The sequence below is a fragment of the Ahaetulla prasina genome, chromosome 4, assembly GCF_028640845.1.
Source record: "Ahaetulla prasina isolate Xishuangbanna chromosome 4, ASM2864084v1, whole genome shotgun sequence".
Classification (NCBI taxonomy): Eukaryota; Metazoa; Chordata; class Lepidosauria; order Squamata; family Colubridae; genus Ahaetulla; species Ahaetulla prasina.
The window spans coordinates 7,396,950-7,415,820 of NC_080542.1; the positions used below are offsets into that span (position 1 = coordinate 7,396,950).

General features: G+C 40.2%; 1 protein-coding gene across 1 annotated transcript; it reads right to left on the bottom strand.

Annotated features, from left to right (window-relative positions):
- LOC131196972 (vomeronasal type-2 receptor 26-like) lies at positions 1-14,912 on the bottom strand. The gene is made up of 5 exons (XM_058180501.1): positions 14,592-14,912; positions 10,611-11,471; positions 8,705-8,932; positions 5,515-5,641; positions 1-902 (listed from the first exon to the last, which is right to left on the bottom strand). The coding sequence occupies exons 1-5, from the start codon at positions 14,910-14,912 to the stop codon at positions 1-3; spliced, it is 2,439 nt and encodes an 812-aa protein (XP_058036484.1).
- Positions 14,913-18,871: the final 3,959 nt, after the last annotated feature.

Sequence of the window (18,871 nt, forward strand, 5' to 3'; positions counted from 1 at the left end):
TTAAACATGTCTTCTTATCAGCTGTTCCCTGTTGTTTAAATCAGGCCTCAAAACAATAATGTAACACTTGGGGAAAAAGATGCATCCTAGAAGTCCAGCACTGGAAGACAAGATAGAGAAGATCTCCACAGCCACCATAGCTTTTCCTTTTGTGCTCAGGTAAGTTGGCACAAAGGAGACCCACACACTGCAGAAAGCCAACATGCTGAAGGTTATGAACTTGGCTTCATTAAAGCTATCGGGCAGATTACGAGCCTGGAAAGCCACAATGAAGCTGGCAAATGAAAGGAGGGCCATATAGCTCATGACACAATAAAACATAGCAACTGACCCTTCGTTGCATTGTAGAACCATTTCTTCAGTTGTTGAATGCATGTCTAATTCTGGGAATGGGGGAGAGGTAGATAACCAAACAGTACAGATGCCTGCTTGGAAGAGAGTGCAGAGAAGGACAATAGAAACAGCCAGTCTTTTTCCCACCCATATTCTCATCCGAGATCCTGGTTTGGTGGCTTTGAAAGCAAGAGAAACAAGGATGGTTTTGGCCAATACACAAGAGACGGCCAATGAGAAGATGACACCAAATGCAGACTGTCTGAGGAGACAGGTGACTCTCCCAGGTTGTCCAAGAAAGAGGAAAGGGCATAGGAAGCAGAACAGAAGGGAGATGAGGAGGGTGTAGGTGAGATCTCGATTATTGGCTTTGACGATGGGACTGTCTTTGTGCTTAATAAATGTTCCCAATATCCATATCGTGGTGAGGAAGAGTAAAGTAGCAACAGTGATTAAACTGAGTCCTAAAACGTCTTTATAAAACAAGAAGTTAATTGTTTTCATGACACATCCATCTTTCTTATGGTTTGCATATTGATCACCAGGACATTGAAAGCAAGCAACAGTGTCTAAAAGGGGAAAAAAGATTATATCAACACAGATTCATAAGAATTATAATTGTTAATTTTCATTTTTATCCACACCCTGATATTTATATGTTTGGTACAAAATATACAATCTGTATTAGGAAAATATAAGGTAAAGGTAAAGGTTCCCCTCGCACATCTCTTTCCATTTATGATCTCTTTCCATTTCCATTTCCATACAATCTCTTTCCATTTATGACTGTATGACTATAACTTGTTGCTGGCAATCCTTATGATTTATATTGATATATTGACCATCAATTGTGTTGTAAATATTGTACCTTAATGAATGTATCTTTTCTTTTATGTACACTGAGAGCATATGCACCAAGACAAATTCCTTGTGTGTCCAATCACACTTGGCCAATAAAAATTCTATTCTATTCTATTCACATATGTGCTAGTTCTTCCTGACTCTAGGGGGCGGTGCTCATCTCTGTTTCAAAGCCGAAGGCCCAGCGCTGTCCAAAGATGTCTCCGTGGTCATGTGGTTGGCATGACTCAATGCCAAAGGCGCACGGAACGCTGTTACCTTCCCACCAAAGGTGGTCCCTATTTTTCTACTTGCGTTTTTTACATGCTTTCAAACTGCTAGGTTGGCAGAAGCTGGGACAAGTAACGGGGGCTCACCCTGTTATGCGGTACTAGGGATTTGAACCGCTGAACTGCCAACCTTTCGATTAACAAGCTCAGTGTCTTACCCACTAAGCCACCGCATCCCTGTAGGAAAATACATTTGAACATTTTCCTATGTATGTTGGAGTGTTGTTGGAATTAAGTCAAGTATTACTTCAAAAATGTACAAAAGTAAAGCAAACCCCAGGAAAATCTCCATCCATGTTTAACTATGTTGTTTTTATGATAGTCCCTCTGAAAGTTCATGAAACCATTATTTTCATATTTAAAACCATATTGACTTCAAGATCACAGTTCAAAATATGGGACATAAATGAATGTTTTTGCCAAATTTCAAGTGAAGCTGAAAGATAATATGTCAAGGAAAAAATTCAAAACATACCAATATATTTACACATATTTCAGATAAAAACTATATATGAAACATAATTTTCTGATCCTGCGGGAGAGGTCTGTCTCTCCTTTTCATTTCATATTTCTATTTTATTTATTTATTTATTATTTAGATTTTTATACCTCCCTTCTCCCGAAGGACTCTGGGCGGTGTACAGCCAGAATAAAAACAGTACAATATACAAATTAAGACAAAAGTTAAAATAACATATTCTATAAATGGCCAAAAATTTAAAACCATCAAATTTGACCCATAAAATTCATAAAAATACCCCAATTAAAATTATTAAAATTCAAAAAGTTTAAAAATTAAGCCAGTCCCACTTGGATAAACAAGTGCGTTTTCAATTCACGGCGAAAGGTCCGAAGGTCAGGTAATTGACACAAACCAGGGGGAAGTTCGTTCCAGAGGGTAAGTGCTCTGACAGAGAAGGCCCTTCCCCTGGGGGCCGCCAGTCGACATTGCTTGGCGGACGGCACCCTGAGAAGACCCTCTCTGTGTGAACGTACGGGTCGGTGGGAGGCATAAGGTAACAGCAGGTGGTCCCGTAAGTACCCGGGCCCTAAGCCATGGAGCGCTTTAAAGGTGGTAACCAACACCTTGAAGCGCACCCGAAAGACCACAGGTAGCCAGTGCAGACTGTGCAGGAGCAGTGTTACACGGGAGCAACATGTGGCTCCCTCAATCACCCGCGCAGCTGCATTCTGAACTAACTGGAGTCTCCGAGTGCACCTCAGGGGTAGCCCCATGTAGAGAGCATTGCAATAATGCAGACGAGAAGTGACAAGAGTGTGAGTGACCGTGCATAAGGCATCCCGGTCAAGGAAGGGGCGCAACTGGAGAACCAGGCGGACCTGGTAAAAAGCTCTCCTGGAGACAGCCGCCAAATGGTCTTCAAACGACAGCCGTCCATCCAGGAGAACGCCCAAGTTGCGCTTGCTATGTTTCTTTTGCTATTTGTGCTTGCTATGTTTCTTTTAAAACTTCCTTTCTTTTGTTTACCCCATAAGGAGAATATGACTGGAAATAAAAAAGAATTGATTTAAAATAGGGAATAATTTAGTTATATTCTTCCTAACATCCACAGTATAATGTTTGCATTATTGCTACAATAAATGCTTCATTAGTTTGTCCTGTGTCCCCGACAGAGATGGTATTTAGCCGGTTGTTCTGTCTTCCTCCACCTCCGTCCGAATGATGGCTTAATTAGCCGGCACTATCAGCTCTGGCGGCAAAAGAGCCAGCGTATGCCAAGAGCCGTTGTTATCTTCCACGATGCTGGTGAGTCACAAACTTCAGCTCTAGTCAATCAGTGGATTTGCCCGTTACAAAGAGACACACCAGCTCTCGCTGCCTTTTATATCCTATGGGGTGTGGCTCCATGACTCAGCACTTCCTAGGCCTCATTATTTCTTCCACCTGGCCTGCTTCTGGCTCCTGGAGCTGAGCCAGGGAAGCCAGTGCTCCTGAGGTAAGTCCTGACGGCCCTTCCCCCTCACTGTCCAAGTCACTTTCTGGCAGCAGGCCCGGCTCCAAGTCACTTCTGGGCATGGGGCCAGTTTTGGGGGCTGGAGTCACAACACCAGTTCAGACCGGTTCATCAGAACCGGTAGCAGAAATCGCCCACCCACCCTAGCTCTATGCCATTTGATTTAGGCATGTTTTTGAGGCCGGGTGCATGCGCAGAAGGCACACGCACCAGCAAAATGCATGTGCGGAAGGCCGGGCACATGCATGGATGGGGTTAGGGTGTGTGCATACATTTGTAAACCAATAGGGAAAGTAAGTGTATACCACCCCTGGTCTCCAAAAAGTAATTATTTACTTCTATAAATTTCATTTTGATATTTTGAGACTATTTTTATATAATTGGGCACATTGTACTGTACGTTGCTGGATTTCTCATCAATAAGAATTGTTTTCACCAAAAAAACAATTCTTCCTCCTTCCTCCTGCCTTCCTGCTTGCCTGCCAGCTGTTTAAGTCCTTATAATAGCAATAGCACTTTGATGTATCTACCACTTCCTAGTGCTTTACACAGAGGTGGGTTTCACATAATTTTACCACCAGTTCGCCGCGCACTGAAAATGTGAGCTCTTTGCTCGCACGTGTAGCTTGTATACATGCGCATAGCTTAGAAAACTTGCCTAAATAGGATGGCATAGAGCCAGAGTGGGCAGGTGATTTCTGCTATTGGTTATGGTCTGAACCAATTGAATACCACTTTTGTTGGCTGCCATCCCCATCTGCATGTCGCCACTACCGGTTCACCTGAACCGGTCCGAACTGGCTGAATACCACCACTGGCTATACAGCTCTCTCTAAGTCCATGATGGTGAACCTGTGGCATGTGTAGCCATATCAGTGGGCAAGTCAGCTCAGCTCCGGCGCGCACACCAGCCAGCTGATATTTGGGCCTTCTGGGCCCACCAGAAGTAGGAAACAGGCTGTTTCCTGCCTCCGGAGGGCCTGTGGTGGGTGGGGAAGGACCATTTTTCTTTCTCACCTGGCTCCAGATCCTCTCTATGCAGCTGGGGAGGGCGTAAACAGCCTTCCCCAGACCCTCTGGAGGCTCAAAACGGCCCATTTCCCAACTTCCGGTTGGACAGGAAGTGACTTTTTTTGCTGTCCCCAGTCTCCAGAGACTCCTAGAGAGGCTCTGGAGGCTGGGGACAGCAAAAAACGTTTTAGTGTTTTAGTTTTAGTTTTAGTGTTGGAGCAGCCATCTGACAGCCCGGGTATATAAGAGCTGTCAGATGGCTGTTCCGTCGTCTTTGCTTCAATTCGTTGCAGTTGTTTTAGCGCTTGTTGTGTTGTTGAATAAAAGGTTTAAACGTTGCCGCCTTTCTCACCTCAGTTTGCTGTCCACCCACTCAGTATTAAACATTTTTTGCTCTGCTCTCTTCATTGTTATTATTTTTCAAATCGCTGTTAGGATGGTTGCTTGATTATAGAAAGTTTAAACCATTCCTGGACATTTTATTTAATTAATTAAAACATTTTTGTAATCATTGTTATGTTGTCGTCATCACCACTTGAAAATTCCATGGTTAGAACCTGTCATTTCTAATCTTATGAATTTAACTGCATTTCCCCATTTAATTTCTGAATACAATCTCATGAATGCATAACTGGAAAATTTAATGAGCTGATTTAATTTAATTTAATTTAATTTAATTTAATTTAATATTTAATTTAATTTAATTTAATTTAATTTAATTCTCCAAAACACCTGAGGGTAGAACAAGAAGCAATGGGTGGAAACTGATCAACGAAAGAAGCAACTTAGAACTAAGGAGAAATTTCCTGATGGTTAGAACAATCAATAAGTGGAACAACTTGCCAGCAGAAGTTGTGAATGCTCCAACACTGGAAATTTTTAAGAAAATGTTGGATAACCATCTGTCTGAGATGGTGTAGGGTTTCCTGCCTGGGCAGGGGGTTGGACTAGAAGGCCTCCAAGGTCCCTTCCAACTCTGTTATTATATTATATTATTAAGTGATCTAATCAGCCCCACAAACTGTACAACAACAAAACCAGAAGTTTGTTTTTTTTTAACTTACCCATTTCTTTGGCTATTTTCCCTTCTGGACATGGAACACAATCGTAACAGCAGAATTTCCCCCCTTCATTCTTTCTTTTTTGATAACCAGGGTGACAACGTTCATTGCACAGAGAAATGGGAAGCACCTAGTTATTAATAATAAAATGTTGGCAGAAGATTTATTGTTTTGAAGAAAAATAATTTCACTCAATAAAGGGAGAGCCAGAACAATTCTTATTAGGGATCCCAACAGAAAACCACACAAATGATACACAATACTTAATACTACACATATAAACGGTGGCACGTATAGCATACACGCAAAATTGGAAAAAAAGAGAACCCACCAACAGAGGAAGATTTAATTAAGAAAATAATTTCACGATTGAAGGCCAATATATGTGTCCCAGGATAATGTTGCAGGATTCAATCATGCTGGGGAGCCCATCTTCAGGGAACTTCTCTCTAGCTTAGAGGGATGTGCTTCCTGAGTCCGAAAGCTCAGAAAACAAAACCCCTAGTCCTGATGACAGACCCAGATTGAATCCTGCAAAAATAATTTCTTACACCGAAAATGAAATGCTCTCTTATGTTGAAAAGAAAAGTCCCATTTAAGACTGTAGACGTAGTCCTCAATTTACAGTTTGTTTAGTAGAATAGAGTAACAGAGTTGGAAGGGACCTTGGAGGTCTTCCAGCCCAACACCCTGCTTAGGCAGGAAACCCTACGCCATTTCAGGCAAATGGTTATCCAACCTCTTCTTAAAAACTTTCAGTGTTGGAGCATTCGCAACTTCTGCAGGCAAGTTGTTCCGCGATTAATTGTTCTAACTGTCAGGAAATTTCTCCTTAGTTCTAAGTTGCTTCTCTCCTTGATCAGTTTCCACCTATTGTTTCTTGTTCTACCCTCAGGTGCTTTGGAGTATAGTTTGACTCCCTCTTCTTTGTGGCAACTCCTGAGATATTGGAACACTGCACATATTATGCGTGCATAAGAGCACAAGCGTGCCTACCGTTCCTGTCCTATTGTTTCTTTTGTTATATCCAATTAATATAGTTATTACATACTCATACTCATATATATGCTTATATATTGTACAATTATTTCATACTTATGCTTATTTATACTGTGTGAAAAAATAAATAAATAAAAAAATAAAAAAAGCAATGGATGGAAACTAATCAAGGAGAGAAGCAACTTAGAACTAAGGAAGAATTTCCTGACAGTTAGAACAATTAATCAGTGGAACAACTTGCCTGCAGAAGTTGTGAATGCTCCACCACTGGAAATTTTAAGAAGATGTGGATAACCATTTGTCTGAAGTGATGTAGGGTTTCCTGCCTGAGCAGCGGGTTGGACTAGAAGATCTCCAAGGTCCCTTCCAACTCTGTTATTCTATTCTATTCTAAGTAAAAATCAAAGAACCTGAAAGCAGAACAAGAAGCACTGGATGGAAACTAATCAAAGAGAGAACCTTAAACACAAACACACACACATATATTATTTTTTTCAAAGCATGTTTTTAATGTTTTGACTAATTTTGTCTGTTTTGGGGAAATTTTTTTTTTTTAAATTTTCTGAATAAAATAAAAAATAACAATGACCTAGAAAATAAGGAGAAATGTCTTGACAGTTAGAACAATTTGCCTTCAGTAATTTCGGATGCTCTCACTGGAGGTTTTTTAAGAAGAGATTAGACAACCATTTGTCTGAAATGGTATAAGGTCTCCTTCTAGAGCAGGGGGATGGTCTAGAACAGTGGTCACCAATTGATGGTCCGTGGACCACTGGTGGTCCGTGAGAAAATTTTGGTCGTCCCCAGAAAAATTATTTGCATTTTTTATATTGCACTAAATTAGGGGTCCTCAAAGTAAGGCCCCTGGGCCGGATATGTGCAATGAATGTTTTTGTTGCTGCAGCGAGTCTCCCCCTTTGGGGTCTTTTTGTGTGGGTTGGAGAGAAATTCTGACTCAGGGTGTGCTTCAGCCTCCTGGTATGGGGCTTTGGGCGAAGGCTGGAGGGAAGCGCTGCTGGTGGCAAGGAGCCGGAAGGCCTTGTTTCAGTGGGACAGCATCATGGCCTGGAAGTGGCTGACCATCTCAGTCCGCTGAGCCTCCAGGCACCGGTACCTGACCTTGCACTCCCACAGGTCTTCCCTCTGCTTGGAAAGCCTATTGTCGTGTCCCCCTCCCCCTCCGACGACCGGGTCTAGGAAGTCCGTATCAAACGGGGCAACGAAACCTCTGCAGCTTTACCAAATTCCTTCCAGGTTTCTCAGGGCAGGCAGGAGTCCAAGTTTTGACTTCAGCAAACTAGATGAGACTTTGCTTGACTCCAGGTTGGAATGCCACAAGCAGGTCCTTTATATAGGCTGTGGGGTGTGGCTCCATGACTCAGCATTTATCCAGGCCTGCCCCTCCCTTCCTTCTGCTGGCATCGCCTCTAGGATCTCCAGAAGTGAGGATCCTCCCACTGTGAATTCCCTTCAGTTGGATCTGCTGTCGGTAATTCCAGCACGTGGCTGGCTCCCTGCTCAAACGCTGTAGGAGTGAGGTTTGTTTGTTCATTCCTGACCTCCTGTCCGGGCATGGGGCCAGGGCCGGGGGCTGGAGGCATGACAGGCCATTCATCTTCATTATCAGACTCCAAGTGTGATAATAGGCCCAGGTGTAGATGGGAGGGGCCCGGCTGAGGAGAGGAGGGAGGATGAGGCACAACACCTATGCTTGTGGTCCTCAGTGAGGTGCTTCTGCTGAGCCTCCTTCTCAATCAGATCCAATTTGAACTGAGGTATTTTGCCAAATCTTTCTCATGGTGGCTGCTTAGCTCCAGCAACTGCTTCCTGTTGGGGCCCTAAGGAGCCCAGGCGGGCAGGCAAGGAGTGGCAAGTAGAGGCTGGCAAGGCGCCCTTCAACATGAGTGACATTGAGTTGGCCACGCCTACCCAGTCACATGACCATCTAACCATGCCCACCCAGCCGGTCATTAGGCAAATCATATCAGTGATCCACGGGATTTAAAATTATGAATTTAGTTGTCCCTGAGGTCCAAAAGGTTGGTGGTCTATGGAGTAGAAGACCTCCAAGGTCCCTTCTAACTCTGTTATATCATTTCTTAATCCTGTTAATCTTCATGAATTGCCCAGAAGGATAAAAGTAGATATGAACCCATCTGAGAAATGGTCATACAAACAGTCCTTGAAACAATACCTGGTTAAATGATCTATGCCAGATTATCATGTCTTCATTTATGTCTAATTCCTTTCCATTCAGAGCATCTGGATCCACTTTTCCAACCTTTCGTCTCTGGAAGGTGGAATTGGGAAAGGTGACTATGTTGATGATATCAAATACACCTTCCATCTTCTTTTGATCATAAAAAACCAAGGCCTCTCCAAGCGAATTGTTGAACTTCATGTCTTTAAGAAATTGGTGGAGCTATATTATTGGGATTTTAAAAAAATATAGAAAAATGAAGAATAGAAAGGTATGAGTAATTTAGTCTTAGTTGTAATATACCTTTCAGGGAGAGATTCTAAAAACATGGAAAGTCCACTTCTGAGAACCTGTATACGACCGTCTGCATATGCAGATAATAAGAAGGATCAGATAGTTTGAGCAATTTTGAGGAATAGGTTACTTTCTTTTTTTTCTTTTAAGAATATGTAAGGGATCTAAAATGATTAGTGATAAAACTTCCAAGGGAACAATTGAATACAATAAGGGAACTATTGGGAGAAACAAGAAGTACCTACCCCTTTTGATTTTAAGTTGTTGGTTTTATTTTTTATTGAGAATTGATAATATGGAAACTTTTCGGGCATATGTTTTTAGAGGCAGAGGAAGTTGATAAGAGGGAATAGTCTTTGTGATTTCAGGACTATTCCTAAGTAAGATGGAAATGTCTATGTGATTGCTGGGCAGCTTTAAGAAAGAGTTTTTAGATGGTCTGACCTCTGATTAAAAGCAATATAGAAATAAGTTTAAATTCAAGAAGTTAACAGAAGAATTATTAATGATGTTTTGGGGAATTAAAATATGGGGACTAGACCTCATTTAAATATTAATTTCAGAATGGGATGGAATAGAACTTTTTTTTTATTATATATGTGCAAACAATTATTAATTTTAAGAAGGAGAAGGAAATATACTGTATAAAATACAACGGGGAGTGAAATTTGAAATATGTTTAAGGATGTACCTGACTGATAACCTGTTCACAATGATTTTTTATTATTATTATGGTTATAAAAAATAAAAAACTTTTTGCAAAAAAAAAAAGATAGTTTGAGCAATTGACAAATGAGGGATAAAATGGATTCTATGCCAGCAATTTAACAATCAGTTTTCCCAAACCGGCCCGAATCCCACTACTGGTGATATGTCTAAAATGCTACAGGGTTTGAAAACCAGGCCCTGGATCTTAGTTCATTTAAGCCATCCTTGCATCCTGAAGATGCCCAGGGAATGAAATAGAAGACATAGCAAAGTGATGGAAATAAAATTATACACCTAAATATTACCAAAGGGCAGATATCCATTTTAATAACGGCTTCTTCCTTGTTGGAAACACATCACCCTAACTTTGAACTTTACCTTTATCTAGCACAGTGGTTCTCAACCTTTATAGTGCTGTGACCCCTTTAATACAATTCCCCACGATGTGGCGACCCTAACTGTAAAACTATTTTCGTTTTGAATTTATCACACCTGAAGCCGTATTGGCTAGCGATCTGAACTGCTTGCGATTGCCTTGAGGACGGAGGCATTAAAGCGGAGACTCCTCCCCTATTAAGTTTATCGCGCCTGAAGCCAGATTAGGCTAGCAATTGGGAGTGATTGCAGCTGGCTTGAGAGGGAGACATCAGAGCAAAGATTTCTCTCTTTTTTAATTCATCGCGCCTGAAGCCGAATTCGGCTAGCGATTTGAAGAGCCTGCAGCTGGCTTGTGGAGTCAACCATTGAAGCGTGATTCTTCGACTCGCAAGTATACTTCCCATATTTCCGATGGTCTTAGGCGACCCCTCGCAAATCGTCATTCGACCCCCAATGGGGTCGCGACCCACAGGTTGAGAACCGCTGATCTAGCATAAAGTAGTTGTAGCACACAATTCACCTGCCAGGATTGCGCATCTTCATATCCTGATAATTGGCGCCTCACCAAATTCCTGGCATTAGATCGAAGTAAGGAGAGAGCATGTAAAGCTAGAGCCAATACATGGACAGCATTATAAATACTATAGCTGTGCCCAGTCAACTGCACCTCAAAAAGTGCCCCGGGAATGTTCTCCAACCTCTCCTCTCCAGTACAAGTGTCATCATCCAGAAAGGTCACAGGAGGAGATGGCAATGAACAATCAAATACTTGTTCCCAGAAAAGTGAGAAAAATCCATCTTGCTGAATCCAAGGAGGTTTCATGAACTTCAGGAATTCCTTGAACCCTGGAATGTCTCGGGAGTGAATGGTTAAAAAAATGGCCCCGTCAAAGAACTGCCGATCCCATTTTCTCTGCATTCCTGTTAATATGTAATCCATCTGGGCAGTCATGATCCACACTTTCCCCAAAGAACTCTGCCCAAGTCCGGGATCGATCCAAAAAATGATACTCGTCATCCATATAACCGACAAAGATTCTCCGCAGATGATAAAGGTGTTGACCTGTTCAGTACTGATCTGGTCGTAAATGTTTCTCCCTTTCTCCAGCATCTCAAATAATTTATCCCAATAAGTTAAAAAGGGAATTCTTTGCGTACAAGCAGAGCAGATTCCGTGTTGGGAAAAGAGAGACTCCATGGTCTGCAGAAAATAATCTCCGTGCCTATTGTCAATAGCAAGGAGACCAACCCACCTCCACCCAAAATGTTGAAGCAGTCGGATAATCCCAATATATTGGGTGGACTCATTTGGGACCATGGAGTAATAGAAGGGAATCTCAGCGCTGTGTATATCCTGCGGAGTAAATGACCCATATGTGAGCTAAAAGAAAATAAACACATATTATAGTGTCAATACCAGCATCTACTTCTTTATCATAACCGGAGAGTTATGATTAACAGAAATTAACAGATTACCAGAGTTGGAAGGAACTTTATAGGTCATCTAGTCCAACCCCCCACCCAAGCAGGAAACACTACACCATTTCTGACATCTCATGGTAAACCGATCCGAACTAGAAAGCAGAAAATACGACTTCAGTAACGGAGTTGTCAACACTTGGAATGCACTACCTGACTCTGTGGTTTCTTCCCCAAACCCCCAAAACTTCAACCTTAGACTGTCTACTGTAGATTTTACCCCAAGTGGCAGTCCAATCTTTTCTTGAAAGTCTCAAGTGATGAAGCTCCCACAACTTCTGAAGGTAACTTCTGTTCCATTGGTTGATTGTTGTCACTGTCAGAAAAATTCTCCTTATTTTTAGGTTGAATCTCTCCTTGGTCAGTTTCCATCCATTATTCCTTGTCTGGCCTTCGGGTGCTTTGGAAAATAGCTTGACCCCCTCCTCTCTGTGGCAGCCCCTCAACTATTGGAAGGCTGCTATCATGTCTCCCCTGGTCCTTCTCTTCACTAGACTAGACAGGCCTAGTTCCTGTATTTATTTATTTATTTATTTATTTATTCATATTTATATACTGCCCTATCTCCCTAAGGACTCCCTATCTCCCTAAGGACTGTAAAGGGACTACATACTTAGTTTTGCATGTACAACGATTGGCAAAACATTGGAAAAATGAGAACACTCCATCAGATGAGGAAGCAATTCAGAAAATGTTAGATTGTGCTGAGATGGACAGACTGACTTTAAAAATAAAAGACAAAGAAGACACAGAATGTTACTTGATATGGAATAGAGCAGTGGTGGGATTCAACCAGTTCGCACCACTTCAGAAGAACCGGTTGTTAACTTTCTGAGCAGTTTGGCAAACAGGTTGTTGGAAGAAATCAGGGCAGAGAACTGGTTGTTAAATTACTTGAATCCCGCCACTGGAATAGAGTCTATGAGTAGGTTAGAGACAAGAGGTAGAAATTAGATGACAAAAGATTATTGCTATGTATGAATTAAATATAAAGATGATTTATAATTTATAAACATGCCAATATAATTAACAAAATTATAAATAACCCAATATAAAGACAAATTTAGCCAAAACTATTCTGTTACATTATTGCTATTGCTACTGGTCTATGTGTTACCAGTGTTTTTGTCTTTTCCTTGTTTTTTCTTTTCTTTTTTCTTTTAATTTTGTTTTATTGAAAAGACAGTGCTGTGTGAGGATTACAATGCAAATAAAGCACAACCAGAGAGAGATCAATGATAAATAACATACATGTTAATTATAACTGTAACAGTAATTGCAACAATACAAAAAAAATGACAATAAAAGAAAACTTCAGCTAAGTTTCTACTTACATTAGCTTATTTACATTTTTTCCATATTATATCCATAGTTTTATACATCTTTGTTGTACTGACATTCAGAAACTTCCCTCACATTTTTACCTCTTGTCTCTATCCATTCGTAAAATTTATTCCATGTCCTGTAATATTCCGAGTCTTCTTTATCTCAATAACAACAACAACAGCAGCAGCAGCAGCAGCAGCAACAACAACAGAGTTGGAAGGGACCTTGGAAATCTTCTAGTTCAACCCCCTGCCCAGGCAGGAAACCCTACACCACTTCAGACAAATGGTTACCCGACATCTTCTTAAAAATGTCCAGTGTTGCAGCATTCACTACTTCTCCAGGCAAGTTGTTCCACTGATTCATTGTTCTGTCAGGAAATTTCTCCTTAGTTCTAGGTTGCTTCTCTTCTTGATTAGTTTCCACCCATTGCTTCTTGTTCTACCCTCAGGTGCTTTGGAGAATAGTTTGACTCCCTCTTCTTTGTGGCAGCTCCTGAGATATTGGAACACTGCTATCATGTCTCCCCTAGTCCTTATTTTCATTAAATTAGACATACCCAGTTCCTGCAACCATTCTTCATAGGTTTTAGTCTCCGGTCCCCTCATCCTCTTTGTTGCTCTTCTCTGCGCTCTTGCTAGAGTCTCAACATCTCTTTTACATCGTGGAGACCAAGACTGAATGCAAATATTCCAAGTGTGGCCTTACCAAGGCATTATTTTTAAAATTAATCTATCCATTTCTACAAAATCCCAAATTTTCCTGATTACACTATGTCATCATCTGGCGTGGTGTCTTGTTTTTCCTTTTGTAAATGATACTGTCAGCTTTGGAAGCCATACTAGGCCGGAAGCTTCCGTGCTGCCACTTTCTCATGGATGGGAAAGTAGGAGAGGGGATTTAGTAGAGGGGTTGTCTTTAGACATAATAGCATTCTTCCTGCTGGTCAAGGTCAGGCTGATCTGCATCTGAAGAAGGAGTGGTTGGAGTGCTGTCTCGAGATGGGATGGTTGGCGATCGGAGCATGTGATTGACTGCTGAGTCAGGGGGTGGTTTGGGTTTTTTTTGATTTCCTGAGGGAAAACTCAGATTTCTCAGATAGAATAGAATAGAATAGAATAGAATAGAATAGAATAGAATAGAATAGAATAGAATAGAATAGAATAGAATTTTTTATTGACCAAGTGTGATTGGGCACACAAGGAGTTTGTCTTGGTGCATAGGCTCTCAGTGTACATAAAAGAAAAGATACCTTCATCAAGGTACAACACTTACCACACTTAATGATGGTCATAGGGTACAAATTTAACACTTAATGATACAACACTTAATGATAATCATAGGGATTTTCCCAGATTCGGATTTACCCAGATGTGCCAGTTTACCTATCCTAGTAAAAGAACTTTGAAAGATGCCTACTTCGGAGTTTTTACTTGGCGAGGGGTTTCTCTGGAACACTGACAGATACACCCTGGTGATACACTGTATTCAAAATGTTTATGAAATACATACATACATACATACATAAAGGCATCTATTTCTCTTTTACTATTTGTAAAACTAATACTGGTCAATAGGTTTGGTCGCATTGTTGAGGTGTGTGGGCATCATTCAGAGACAATCGATTTTTGATCACCTCGGTTGCGAAGAAGAAAGGAGGACGGAATTTACCTGCCTCTGTTCTCAAAGATCCTACCTGTGGAATCTTGTAAAACCGTAAAAGGTCAGCAATATAGGAGGAAGTTTCAAAGCTGAGCCCCCCAATGATGGAAATGAGATTTTTCCTGGTGTCACACTTGAAGTTGGGGACAAATTTCTGTGACCTGAACAGGAGGTCTAGAGTGGTCCGATAGGTCATCATTGCGCTGTGGTAACTGTCATGGATATGGAAGCCAAGAGTGACATTGGACAAGATTTCTGGATTCTCATTGATCTCCTTCACAGCAAAGACCAAAGAAAGGACATGCTGGTAGAATTTTGTCAGCGCTCTGAAAATAGGATAATTTATAGGTATCATCAACGACTTCTAAATTATTATCACAAGTGCTTCACTCCGTATGCATGTGTATATATAATGGCTGATCCATTTCTTTTTTTTTAATAAACGTTTTTATTGTTATTTCTCATAAACATCCATAAAAGTACAATCTTTTAGTCATTATCAATCATATATATTATCTTTTAACTTTCTTATTGGTTCATTCTTTATCCTAAGAATTTAAGATACATTCGGAGTTGCTCTTCTACCATTCCATATCTTCCTTATTTCACAGCAACCCTTCCTCTCCTTCTTCCCACCTTCCCTTTTCCTCCCTTCTTTCTTTTCTACTTTCTTTTTTCCTCCTCTTCTTCCCCAGCTGATCAATTTCTATTGCCTAATCTATGACAACTATTTAACACCACCAACAATACTTCTACCTTCAAAAAGACCTTGACTTTGTATCCGATTGGCCTAAAACTTGGCAACTCCAAATCTCAACCAGCAAATGCTCAGTCTTACATATTGGGAAAAAGAACCCTAACACTAAGTACAAACTTGATGGACATTACCTTACAGATGACCCCCACCCTGTTAAAGACCTTGAATTTTTCATATCAAATGACCTAAGTGCCAAAGCCCACTGCAACTACATAGCAAAAAAAGCTCTAAGAGTTGTAAACCTAATTTTACGCTGCTTCTTTTCCAAAAACTCTACACTACTAACCAGAGCATACAAAACATTTGCTAGACCTATTCTTGAATACAGCTCACCTGTCTGGAACCCATACCATATCTCTGACATCAATACAATTGAACGTGTCCAGAAATATTTTACAAGAAGAGTTCTCTGCTCCTCTGAAAACAACAAAATACCTTATACCACCAGACTTGAAATCCTGGGATTAGAAAACTTAGAACTCTGCCGACTCCAACAAGACCTGTGTTTAACACACAGAATCCTCTATTGCAATGTCCTTCCTGTTAAAGACTACTTCAGCTTCAATTGCAATAATACAAGAGCAAACAATAGACTTAAACTTAATGTTAACCACTTCAATCTTGATTGCAGAAAATATGTCTTCTGTAACAGAGTTGTTAACGCTTGGAACACACTACCTGACTCTGTGGTCTCTTCCCAAAATCCCAAAAATTTCAACCAAAAACTGTCTACTATTGACCTCACCCCATTCCTAAGAGGACTATAAGGGGCATGCATAAGAGCACAAAAGTGCCTACCGTTCCTGTCCTATTGTTCCCTTTCATTATATCAAATTAATATAGTTGTTGCATATTTTTGCTTATAGAATAGAATAGAATAGAATAGAATAGAATAGAATAGAATAGAATAGAATAGAATAGAATAGAATAGAATTTTTTTATTGGCCAAGTGTGATTGGACACACAAGGAATTTGTCTTGATGCATATGCTCTCAGTGTACATAAAAGAAAAGATACGTTCATCAAGGTACAACATTTACAACACAAATGATGGTCAATATATCAATATAAATCATAAGGATTGCCAGCAACAAAGTTACAGTCATACAGTCATAAGTGGAAAGAGATTGGTGATGGGAACTATGAGAAGATTAATAGTAGTGCAGACTTAGTAAATAGTTTGACAGTGTTGAGGGAATTATTTGTTTAGCAGAGTGATGGCCTTCAGGAAGAAACTGTTCTTGTGTCTAGTTGTTCTGGTGTGCAACTAGACACAAGAACAATTTTTTCGCGAAGGCCATCACTCTGCTAAACAAATAATTCCATCAACACTGTCAAACTATTTACTGAATCTGCACTACTATCAATCTTCTCATCGTTCCCATCACCAATCTCTTTCAACTTATGACTGTATGACTGTAACTTTGTTGCTGGCAATCCTTATGATTTATATTGATATATTGACCATCAATTGTGTTGTAAATGTTGCACCTTGATGAACGTATCTTTTCTTTTATGCACACTGAGAGCATATGCACCAAGACAAATTCCTTGTGTGTCCAATCACACTTGGCCAATAAAAAAATTCTATTCTATTCTATTCTATTCTATTCTATTCTATTCTATTCTATTCTATTCTATTCTATTCTATTCTATTCTATTCTATTCTATTCGTGTAGACCAGGTTGCCCTGATAGACCAGTCTCACTGGAAAAAAACTTACACTTTAATATATATATATATATTTCCCTAAGTATTCTCCTTTTGACATAAAGAAGGCTTCCTAATCTATTGTTTCATCTTTCCAAACATAGAATTTTGTTGCATCATAAACCAACAGTAGCTTTACTATACTCCATATTCCATCATGCAGCATCTTTAATCAGAAAGGGTTCACATTAGGGAAGAAAATGTACTTTTTGTACCACTACTCCAGCATGGCTCTTGCTTACCATGTCATAGTATCCAATTATTGTAGAGTCATGTTAGTCTAAGTTCAGTCAAATGAAACAAGAATTCAACAAACACATGGAAATAGAATAGAATAGAATAGAATAGAATAGAATAGAATAGAATAGAATAGAATAGAATAGAATAGAATAGAATAGAATAGAATAGAATAGAATAGAATAGAATTCTTTATTGGCCAAGTGTGATTGGACACACAAGGAATTTGTCTTTGGTGCATACGCTCTCAGTGTACATAAAAGAAAAGATACGTTTGTCAAGAATCATAAGGTATAACACTTACTGATAGTCATGGAAACTCAGAAAGCTCAAACTGCCCAAGGAGCTGCTGATCCAGTTCTACAAAGGAATTATTGAATCTGTCATCTGCACCTCCATACCTGTCTGGTTTGGTTCTGCAATCCAACAAGACAGACACAGACTTCAGAGGATAATTAGAACTGCAGAAAAAACAGTTACTACCAACCTGCCTTCCATTGAGGACCTGTATACTACACAAGTCAAAAAGAAGGCTGTAGAAATATCTACAGACCCCTCACATCCTGGATATAAATTGTTTCAAGTCCTACCCTCAAAACGACGCTACAGAGCACTGCACACCAGAACAATTAGACACAAGGACAGTTTCTTCCCGAGCACCATCACTCTGCTAAACAAATAATTCCCTCAACACTGTCAAACTATTACTAAATCTGCCCTACTATTAATCTTCTCATCGTTCCCACCACCCATCTCCTTCCACTTATGACTGTAACTTTGTTGCTTGTATTCTTATGATTTATACTGATATTGATTGTTTCCTGATTGCTTATTTGTACCCTATGACTATCATTAAGTGTTGTACCTTACGATTCTTGATGAAGGTATCTTTTCTTTTATGTACGCTGAGAGCATATGCACCAAGACTAATTCCTTGTGTGTCCAATCACACTTGGCCAATTTAAAAAATCTCTTCTCTTCTCTTCTCTTCTCTTCTCTTCTCTTCTCTTCTCTTCTCTTCTCTTCTCTTCTCTTCTCTTCTCTTCCGTTCCGTTCCGTTCCGTTCCATTCCATTCCATTCCATTCTACTTTCCCCTTATTTATTACAATCCCTCCATCTAGAGATGCTGCAAAGTTGAAAGATAAGAATTCCTTACTCTGGATTGCCAAAGTATTCCTGGGAGGGATGTTGCTGAAATGAAAGTTCATTAAAATGGTAGTTCGCCATAGATACCATCTCACCAATGACAAGGTCCCCTTCCTGGTACCATTCATTTGGAACAATTATGGGGTCCCCTGGATCACAGGGCAAAGATTTCACTCTGAAAAGTGGAAATAAGAGAAGAAAGAACATTCTGGGCGGCAAACGCTCTCTAAAAATAGAAGTTCCACTACCAGCAACTTCCAATGTTAGTGTGTCTTCATCAGCCTCAAAATTCAGCAAGCAACTCAGCAAGGCTGAAGACTAAGTTTTAGCCCTGATTCTTCTTGCGTATAGTGCATATATTCAAAAGTTCCGAATGGCAAAAGTTCCGAATGGCACTGAACACAACTGAATTTTGGGGCAGCTGAAATCACTGGACTTGTGTGTCATTTTCTTCTGCTACCCA